The sequence below is a fragment of the Macrobrachium nipponense genome, chromosome 22 (genome assembly GCF_015104395.2).
Source record: "Macrobrachium nipponense isolate FS-2020 chromosome 22, ASM1510439v2, whole genome shotgun sequence".
NCBI lineage: Eukaryota > Metazoa > Arthropoda > Malacostraca > Decapoda > Palaemonidae > Macrobrachium > Macrobrachium nipponense.
Genome location: NC_087213.1, coordinates 55,002,692 through 55,014,151, shown reverse-complemented (window position 1 = coordinate 55,014,151; position 11,460 = coordinate 55,002,692). Strand labels below are relative to the sequence as shown.

General features: G+C 36.3%; 1 protein-coding gene across 3 annotated transcripts in view; it reads right to left on the bottom strand.

Moving 5' to 3' along the window:
• LOC135198689 (uncharacterized) overlaps nucleotides 1-11,242 on the bottom strand; it is a 97,960-nt gene extending 86,718 nt beyond the window's left edge. Inside the window, exon 1 of one of the 3 annotated variants that reach the window (XM_064226516.1) lies at nucleotides 10,083-11,242. In XM_064226516.1, the coding sequence (XP_064082586.1) occupies nucleotides 10,083-10,195 (113 nt within the window). In that variant the 5' untranslated portion in view covers nucleotides 10,196-11,242. Of the gene's footprint in view, nucleotides 1-8,883; nucleotides 8,903-9,243; nucleotides 9,408-10,082 lie in introns of those variants that run through there. The other 2 variants (XM_064226518.1, XM_064226517.1) reach the window with 2 other exon arrangements.
• Between the last annotated feature and the right edge of the window lie 218 nt (nucleotides 11,243-11,460).

Below are 11,460 nucleotides of genomic sequence, written 5' to 3'. Positions count from 1 at the left end.
TGTAATAAGGGGTCACTCATTTATCATTTAATCATTTATATATATTTTAAATCAACCAGCCTTCAATTACTTTCATTAATCACTTGTAGATATTTTCATTTATAATGGAACTCGGCGAGTACCTGCCTGTCTCTTTGGCCTGTCCTATATAATAATAATAATAATAATAATAATAATAATAATAATAATAATAATAATAATAATAATAATAAATAATAATAATATAATAATGGTAAGAAACTCTCAACCTCGTGAACTCAAATGTGATATAAAAATCAACAAACGTATATATTAAATTGTAATAAATATGAATTAATACACTTTTGCCATACAACTGTGGATTCAGTACATAATAATAATAATAATAATAATAATAATAATAATAATAATAATAATAAAAATTAGCAGCTTCCCGATTTGGGACACCCAATACAAAATTGAAAATAAATATACATGTGAAACCTACCTCACGTGTCATTTATATATAATATATAACATTAATATAATATATATTTCCTTATTAAAGTAACACCTCTAATCATTCTTGAACAAAGACCTCTTGCTTAAAACCATCAATATTTCGACGCACAACCAATTTAATTTGACCTGGCTGACCGTCATGTACATACTGATGTATACATTATAGAAAAATATTACAAATATAAATATGTATGGATGTATGTATGTAGTATGTATGTATGTATTATTTATTATATGTATATATATATATATATATATATATACATATATATATATATAGTATAAATATATTTCTACATATGCTCAATTCTTTTTATGCTCGTACGCTTATGGGCAGAAATATTTCACCCCCTGCAGAGAGAGAGAGAGAGAGAGAGAGAGAAGAGAGAGAGAGAGAGAGAGAAAGGTCACACGACTACGGCGTTCAAATGAACTTCAGGAAAAGAACATGGAATACATTTTAATGAATAATTTACGAGCAGCGATTCCGACCGACCGGACATTTAAACACGGGGGGAGGGGGGGAGGCAGTCAAAATATCGTATTACGCGTTAAAAACTGCGGCGCCGGAACCACCATACCGCTGTCATCAAAGACGCCATGCCGCCGTCGGCCAGCGCCGCCGGATTTCGTGAACACCCACAATGAAAAGACTGATTGACTACATATAGAAATTTAGGCCACATGGCCAAGCACTGGGACCAATGAGGTCGGTGATTGCTGAAACAGACCCTGATTATTATATATAAAAGTTCGAGAAGTGTAACAAGAGGAAAACCAACGCAGTTGTTAGAAGGTTCAGGAAAGTAAGATAGAAGAGATAGAATATGAAAGGAGGTACAGTAAATGGAACGAAAAGGGGGGTTAAAGCTAGGGGGCCGAAGGCACAATGTAGTAAGGCAATCCTAAGTCAATGCCTGCAAGTCGGCCATACACACCCACACGGGAACCAAGAATGAGGAGAATAGAGTGAAATTCCAGTTTCTACTATCTCTGGATTCTGTAAAGGATGCAAAGATTATATATATATATATAATATATATATATATATATATATATATATATATATATACACACATACCTAACCATTCTAAATCACGAGCCTTCTTCTAAATGGGTATATATTTATTTTTTTAAAGTAAGACTGAAGCGAACAATTTATCTATATTAATGTCTACTTTTCTTAAATAACTTATTTTCTTAAAAAAAAAAACTATATACGACAAAAAATGTTCTATGTTATTATATATATATATATATATATATATATATATATATATATATATATATAATATATATACATATACATACTTATGTCAATCAGAAGAGTAATGCCAAAGATTTAACATTATCTATATTAATGTCTAATTTTTTTTTTTTAACTGAATGGGACAACAAATAATTTATATATTTTTTATGCCAACCAGAAAAGTTATGCCATAGAATTATCAATATAATTTTTTTCATTAAAAGTAAATGTAACGAATAAGGACACCTTGATGTCCTTTAATATGAAATCAATATGAAAGTATTTGTTGTTCTTTCCCTGACGACAGGTGTCCTCTTACAAAAATAAATCTTTCTTAAAAATAATACTGCTGAGATAGGACGAAAAATATTTACATCGTTAAATATTTCTTAAAAGTAATACTGAAGAGGTAGGACAAAAAAAATATCGATATCAAATATTTATTTTCTTAAAAAAACTGTCAAGAGAGAGGACGAAAAATGATCTATATCATTGTTAATTTTAGTAAGAGCAAAACAGCAGGACAGCAGTACTGATGGTTGCTACGAAGTATATCCAATCTCCTTGAATATAGTAGCTCTATTAATGGCATATACGTAACACTATAAACAGACTCTGTGTCCTTACGTATCCCAACAAATAAATAAACAAGTAAAAACCAAGTTCTCAATGAAGTATACCTTCTCTGAGTTAACTACTGCAGCTGGTTACAGTTATACACTGCTATTCGAAAATAAAAGCCATCCCCGCATTATTATACTACTCCAAAACAAGACGGTACTATACCTCCTCGCTAAACAATACAGTAATTAACATTTTTGCAAGGTTCCAAGGTTCCACATTTCGGCCTGATCCATGCACGGTTAAAGGCTGGCTCGTATGTAGCAGTATAAACCCTCATATCAACAAATGGAATTTATATTTCCACATCCCACGTCAGTCTGCAATTATTCCATCCGCTGCCCATAATACCAGTCGGAGATAAAACTCACTAATTTACACGTTATATATACTTCGGTTTACACAGACTCGTCTCGCCGCCATTACGACATTAATGCACGAAATAAAAACACTAACGGCTCGAGAGAGAGAGAGAGAGAGAGAGAGAGAGAGAGAGAGAGAGAGAGAGAGAGAGAGAGAGAGTTTCTATTTACTTGAACATGATCACGTAGAAATCCATGCTTATATTGGCAGTGTATTTAAAGCTAACATATCTTTGTATTTTAAAGGCTTAACACAAAGTTCATTTTTAAGGCCCGAGTCACAGAGAGCCCCAGCTATCTATGACGGATGTCTAAGGGGCTTAAAAAAAATAAATAACATAAAAAATAGCTAACAGCTGCATTGGACGCGAAGCTAAACCTCTACAACAATAATCACCGATAAATGGCACTGGTTCGTGAACTTATTAACTAGGTTGGCATGGTGGGTCTTGCTTCAAACAACCACCAACCTCCGCCCCCCCCCCCCCAATCTCCTGGATTAAAAAAAAAGGAGGGGGGGGGAGGGGGACCAAACGCCCAAATGTCAAATTCGGACCAAATCTGAAATGTCAAGGCTCTGGCAATCAACGAACCCAAAAAGCAAAACAGCTTCGTCTAAACATACTCGGTAGCCCTTCTAGTAAAAAGATTATAAAAAGATGGCCGGAGGAGGAGGAGAAGAAGACGATGAAGTATATATAGTCTTTGAATTCACGTGTGGAAAAGTCTCTCTCTCTCTCTGCTTATTGGACGCTGTTTGAACGTCAGTCCATATGGTAGAAGGGACAGCAAAAAAAAAACTACATATATATATATATATATATATATATATATATATATATATATATATATATATATATATATATATATATTCATATTCTTATGGTGTATAAGGTATATGTATATTTTTAATTATGCATACACATATATACGTATTTGCTTATAAATATACACATAGTATATGTATATATCAATTACATAATAAATAAATAAAATATATATATATATATATATATATATATATATATATATATATATAAAATTTAACAATCCTTAGGGCTGATACACGACGTGTTAGAAAGACGAAGAATACAATGGTTAACAATCCTTTTGAGGAACAAGCGATAAGTCGTGAGAGTGTTTTTTTAACGCCACAGATATTCTTGCAAGCATATTTCTTTATCATTAAATAATAGATATATATATATAAAACTGACCGTTTGCCGTCAATAACATTTCCTCAAAAATAAAAACGACAATTCTTTATTAAGTTTATCAAAATGTGTATAAAAATATTAATAATTTATTTGACCAACCCAGCTAACACAATGACCTCATTTCGTATCTACTTTTGAAGAAATTCGGGTAACTGCGTTTTTTAATTTTTGGAAAAACCCGACGGCTAAGAGCGTTCCCTATATTTCTATTGTCTTCATAATATATACTTCTCTTTTCATGTATATTTATACACGCACGCTTAAAAGTCACAGTAGATGCACGTGACTTCATTAAATAAGCGAATACCACAGGAAAATGATAGGCAGAAATCCAAGCGCTTTCGTCTTCACTAGGATTTCTGCCTATCATTTTCCTGTGGAATTCGCTTATGTACTTATTATGTACACATGTATACACAGAACGTTCACTAAGTATAGCCCATATTTCTAAAGGTGAAGTCATCGGTATCACTCACCTTTCTACCGTGGATTTATTAAGGATATGCTCAAGAACGTGTCCCTACGTGCTACATTCATTATATATATATATATATATATATATATATATATATATATATATATATATATATATATATATATAGTCTAGTCTATTGCGTATGTTGAATATTTCAATTGTATAAAATACCCAGCATGCTGAATTTATTTTTTCAAAACAAAACACTAGTATATTAATAAAGAGACATTTAAATAAAAAGGAATATTGGCTGAGCTCATCACATTTTAGGAAAAAATTGAAATATTTTTGTTGACGAAAACAGTCAAGACCTGGCTGCTCGCTTATTTATTTACAAGATTCGTATAGTATTTAGAAAAACGAAATATTCAAGTTGGCAAAATTTAACTTCAGATATCTCCCTAAATTGACAGATTACTTATCAAGAATGAGTCTATCTTGGCAAATCATAATAATGTCTTACACTGTCTCTGTCACTTTACTGTTTACAATAGATTCTGCCAAAGAAACAAATAAATCTATTATCAAATGACTTGGTCCAAAGTCCTTCGTTTACTGTACAATTTTTCTGGGTTATGTGATCTGTTCACACTGCTGAGTTTATGAGTTTATGTATATAATTCCTTATTTTTTTTAACCTACTTTATATTTTCCTGCTAAGTATGTACTAATTACACACTCTCACATACACAATATATATATAGGCTACATATAAAAATCCTACGGTAGGCACAAAAAACAAAAGTTTAAAAAAAAAAAAAAAAAAAAAACAACAACAGGATTTTCACACCTGAAAAAAAAACTCATATTAAGTATATTGCCACTGTATCAACCGGCTTATAAAAATAAGAACATTTAAAAGTAATTAAATATAAAAATGGAAATTTATTCACCTTGCTGGCTGGTGAATCTTGTGACACGGCAATATATATATAATTATTATTAGTAATAAAATTATTAATAAAAGGTAAAAATATACCGAGATCTTTCCACAGCACAATTATTGTGAATTACTAAACATAATCTTCAAAGCTTACTGCAGCAGTAATTACAACCGAGAGAGAGAGAGAGAGAGGAGAGAGAGGAGAGAGAGAGAGAGAGAGAGAGAGAGAGAGAGGAACTTTCTCACTTCTAAATATTTATATATATTAAAAAAAAAAAAATTCGCGATAATGTGTGACATGAAAATCTTAGACCATTGGTCTAACTGCCTCAACACTTTCGAAAGTACTGTATAAATATAAAAATATAAATTAATAAAAAAAATAAACAAAATAAATAAACAGCCTTATTTGCATACCCTGGCGCCAACGAGCGGACTATGTCTCGTGTTATAATAGACGGACAAGAAATTAAACGAAACTATTCTAAAATCGCCATAACACAGAATGGAGGTCACCAAGTTCCACTTTTTGGCTGTAGCACTGAACACCCCATCAAGGATGTTAGCAGTATTTTTAGTACAAGCATCTAAACTAGTCAGGTCTACATGCCGTCAAAAAACCACACCAACAAAAGCCCATTACCACTTTCACTGGTAAGTCTGCGATATTGTACAGATCTGGTATCGATACTTGACGAAATAGTTATGCGTTAAAATGGTTATATATGATTTCACTCACGCAAAACGAGACCAACTGGTATTCAGACTACATAACCAACCTAAACCGATTCACTAATTATCGCTATTCAGTCTAAACACACATACACACACAGTCCTACTTTCAATTCTCACTCATTAAATTCCTCTATTTAAATTTAAAATGCTTCCGGAAACGCTACTCAACAACTAACTCGTATCGAGCTGAATTCCGATCGGTAAAAATAATAATGATAAAAAAAAAACACACAACGTTCAACAATATCTAAATGAATCCTCCAATGCACTAAAGCCGAACTTGATACCGCGGCTTTGTGTGTAAGTCTCGGTACACCTTGGAAACCAGAAATTTTTCGATAATGGCCACCTATGTCACTCTCACTCACTCTCCTTGCACTGTAGTATAATAATTTCACTTTGATATGTATTTCTGATTCCTCTATGGAACCATTACACGTAAATTTCGCACTTTCTTAGAAATAAAATATATACAAAATATGAATGAAACAAACGCACCATTATTTTGGTGACTTTCCAAAGAAATATACATAAATTCTGTATACTTCCAAAATATACGATTCTGTATATTATACAAAATACGCGTAGCAGAAACACCATCACTACTTCAGTGAATTTCCAATGAAAAATTCGTATATTTCCAGAGAAATATACAAACATTACAAATGTCTAAATTTCCAAAGAAATATATATACAAAATATACATTCAAAACACCACTTAATATTTCGGCGACATTCCAAAGAAAAAACAATATACAAAAAACCAACACCAACTATTTTAGTGAATTTCTAAAAAAAAAATAAAAAATATGCATAAAACAAACGACAATATAATTTTGGCGAAGTTCCCACTGACAATATGTATATTTTCAAAGAAATATACAAAATATGAGTTAAGCAACTGCCACTATCATTGTACTGAATTTCCAACAAACACTTTTTACACTTTTCCTGACGCAAAAAATAACAAAAAAGTTTAAAGCTTACGAATATATATATATATATATATATATATATATATATATATATATATATATATAAAGGTCACTTTTAGTTTCCACATTAACACCCACAAAAATTGACTTGACAATCAAATAAATAAATAAACAAACTGCACAAAATTAAAATTTACAAACTAACTACCAGTTCTGAGGTACTGAAATTAATTATCACAAACTCTATACACCAGTTCTGAGGTACTAAAACTAAGAATCAAACTCTACACACCAGTTCTGAGGTACTGTGTAGACCCTTTGCCCAAACCTGACAATAAGATGACTGATGGGTCTAAGCCAATCCCCCCCCCCCCCCCCCAATAAACACGGAAATCCCTGTGTTGACACCTTCACGGAACAGTGTGAATTTTATCAAATAAATCAATAAACCATACTAATATCCAAAGGCCAAATATAAACACGTCTCGTAGGCCTATGCCATTTAACCAACACCACCCTATCTGACAATAAGGCCTACTAGCTATACTTTCCACAGACTTGGCACTGCTACAGATTGACGCTTTAATTAAATAGCTTGTTATTTATTCGAGTTTGTCTTCAATATTACACTTTAAAATTGTATGTAATGGACATTTGCTTTTCTTTTGAGTAAATCACTTTTTTTATTTGTTTTTTGTTTACAAGTACAACCATCGAAGTGGAGCCAAAAACTATGTACACTGTTTTGTGTTTATATATATATATATATATATATATATATATATATATATATAATATATATATATATTTAAATCCATTTTTCGAAGTTTCGAAACACGCCTGATTCATCTGGTCGAGTCACTTATAGGCCTATCACACTTTTCTTGTTTCGAAGTTCGAAAGGTTCCCACTGAATATTCAAGAACGAAATAATAATAATAATAATAATAATAATAATAATAATAATAATAATACGATAGACAAAATGGAAGGCTTATTCCCATGACCAATCACAACATGGCAACCATTTTCTAAGTTGCTGCATCTGCTGAGAAAATGTTGCAAAAGAGAGAGAGAGAGAGAGAAAGAGAGAGATGGAGAGAGAAAGAGAGAGAAGCTTGGTGTTGCCCACTGCGGCACACACATACATACATACGTACATACACACACACAAAAGAGGACGGCCATTTTATAACTAGCTAAGCTCACATACTCCATCGCTACCAAAACTGAAAGAAAGGAGTATATATCTTTCAATGCCGCATTGCGATTCTAAATAAAACCACATTTATCACTGAACTTCAAGTATGATGCACTTGGTTTAAACGAAAAATAAACAAATAAATAAATAAACAAATAGTAATATCAGTGAAAGGATAGCCATACTTCATTGTCACCGTATTCATGTTTTTTTTATTTTGTTTCAAGTAGTGTTTATTTCCACAAACACGATATAATCCCACAATTTTAAATGCTAAAATAAAGAAGTATTATAGCATAATGCTATATTGCAACTAGTTTTTTTTAATCCTCTCACTTGGCTTTCAAAACCTCATTGTTAAAATGAGAGAACACCAACAGCAGCAGCTGTTAAGCTCAGCTCGCAAGCTATGACAATTATAACTCTTAAAAACTCAAAAGAATTCATGTGATCAATGGAATGCTCTCGTGAACAATTTAATATGCAATGGACAAACGACGAAACTAGTCTAAAGTTAACGTTGCGACATTAAAGCAAAAATAACTGCAAAATAAAAAATAACTAAAAGGTTTGGTTGAAATCCCTTATAGGGGCAAGGAGAGAATTATTTACCTTGGGCTTGGTACACAACACCCAAAACTTTAATAAATGAACACCACAAAGAATACTTGAAATCCAACGACCAAACTACCAATAATTAGCCAAATGGTTAGAATAAACCTTACATAGCTAGTGCAACAAGCCATCATCATGGTCACGAGGTACAACACTACAGTCTCCTCCTCTTCCTTCTTTCGTATGTGCTTTCTCTACAGCATAATAGAATTGCATTCTGCAATACGAGACTACGAATTTCCCTTCTGCTTCTTGTGTAGTGTGTGTGTGTGTTGGGGCTTTCTGGTGTGTACACGTACACAGGCACTTTCCGAGAGGTGTACAGAGAGAGAGAGAGAGAGAGAGAGAGAGAGAGAGAGAGAGAAGTACATAGCCAGTTTTTGATTCACTGGAGGTCATGGAGCGCCGTTGCCACATCTACCTCCCCTTAACCAGCGGCCGAACGCCACACACACCACCGCATCGCTCACCATCAAAAGCTCAGTTGCGGAAAGATTCGATCTCGTAGAGAAAACAAAAAAGGCAGAAAGAATGGGAATAATGTTGGCCAAAACGATGCTTTTCCCGGGTATTCCGCCTCCTAGCAGCTCCTCTCTGCAGACTGTTTCAAGATCACAATAACGCGAGGCTGGTGTGTGGCACAGAGGGCCGACAGAAGGGAATAAACTAAGCCAGATTTCGACGGGTTTCTAAACATTTGCTGCGTTGCCAAGTTTACCATCACTACCACTACTAACCCTCCACACCCACCCACCATACCCCTCCCTCCCTCTTGCTTGCTTGTGTGTGTATGTATGCGAGTGTACGTGTGTACGTGCATGTGCGTATGTGTATACATTCGTGTACGGGGCGTACTGGCATGTATATACAGCGTATACATGCCGTTTTTTGACGCTGCGTTTTGGGACACCTTTTCAGCGACGTTTCGAGAGGGAGAGAAACGGCAACACCTTCCAACGCAACACACAAGATGTCTGTCTCTCTCTCTCTCTCATATATCGCCTTAACCAACACCACCACCAGCGACGACGTTATTTGCTTGTTTGTCCAGACACAAAAATGCTGAATGCACAAGACGAAGAAATATACCACGCAGAAAAACACACCTGACGCAGACAAGGAGGGCCAAGACACAGACACAGACAACGACAGACAGCATTTCTCGATCCCTATAAACCTGACCAAAGCTAGCTTAACTGTCTGAAGAGATTTATTATTATTATAAATATATTATTCTTTTCGACATTATTATCATTTCCCCCCCCCTAACTTTCGAGGGGGGCAAATTCGAGTCACACACAAACTGTACCTTGACGTGGGGGGCGGGTGGGCTGCCTGTGGTCCCGGGGGCGGCTGACGGCCCCCAGAATACAAGATCTGAGGGGCATGTGCCCCTATCCCAGCCAGCTTCACGCTCTCCATAAGACTTTTAATTAGGATTTGGAAGCAGCAGCAGGGGCGGCGGCAGCGGCGGCCGCGGGACACCACCTGCCTCTCGGTTTCTCCGACGACGACGAAGAAGACGACGAAGACGCAGACGACGAAGATGAAGATGACGGCGACTTCATTGGGTCGGGTTGAGAGGGGTGTTGTCGGGGGGTGGGTGGGTGGGTCGGGGGGTTATTGTAGTGTATATATGTGACGGTGTGTGTGTGTATGTGTGGTACAGGAGGAGGGGTAGGGGGGAGGAGGAAGAGCACGTCAGGAAGGGGTATGGGGTGGTTGTATGTGTGTGTCAGGGTAGTATAACAGGAGGGAGGTGGAGGAGGAGGTGTAGGGGGAGGAGGAGGAGGAGGTTGATTTCTCCAACAAAACACTGAATGCCCGAAACGGCGACACCACCAACCACCACTTCTGTAACACCACCAACCACCACCACCACCACCAGCACCAGCACTACTACGAAAACTCCACTCTTGGGGTCACTTGCACTGCGAAAAAGGGGCGCGAAGCAGCAGAAGCGGCGGAGGCGGCGGCGGCGAGAGGGAGAGAGAATATGAATTTCGGCCGATAGGAGAGACACCGATCTACGTAAAAACGACCCGACGCTGGCGAGGCGCCTCTTCTGTCGACGACCAGCAGCGGGTAAGTCCACTTTCCTCGTAGGGGAGACGGGCACACACACTGCCGTGGGCGGCGTTGCCGCCTCTCCCCGCGCACTCGACCCGAAACACTCCGCGACGTGGCACCGCCGCGCTCCTCGCCCTCTCTCTTTTCGCTTCCTATTCCTCTAATTCGCTTCGCAAAGCTTTATTTCGCCTGTCCTCGTCACCACGTCCTTCCGTCCTATCGTCCAGGTGACGAAGGAAGCCCCTCCGAAGCGATCGCCATTTGACGGCCCGTAGAAGAACGTCTCCGGGAGGCGGCTGGGTCGGCTTTCAGCGACGATTCTATAAATGAAGCCCTAGGTGAGAAATAATGAAAATATATTTGACGAATTATATTCGGAGTGTCGTGTTTGGATCACGCCTATTGACCGGACAGTGCGAAAAGGACGTCCTATGAACATTTCTGCAGTCGTGGAGATATCACACACACACACACACACCACATCTCCTAAGACTAGCTTTGCTGAACAGCACATATACACATATGGACTCACGGACGGAAATAATGTAAGATGGATTCTACTCTCACATATATTTCACACTGAGAAACACCGCCACGGAAAAACCTAAGAAAAGCAA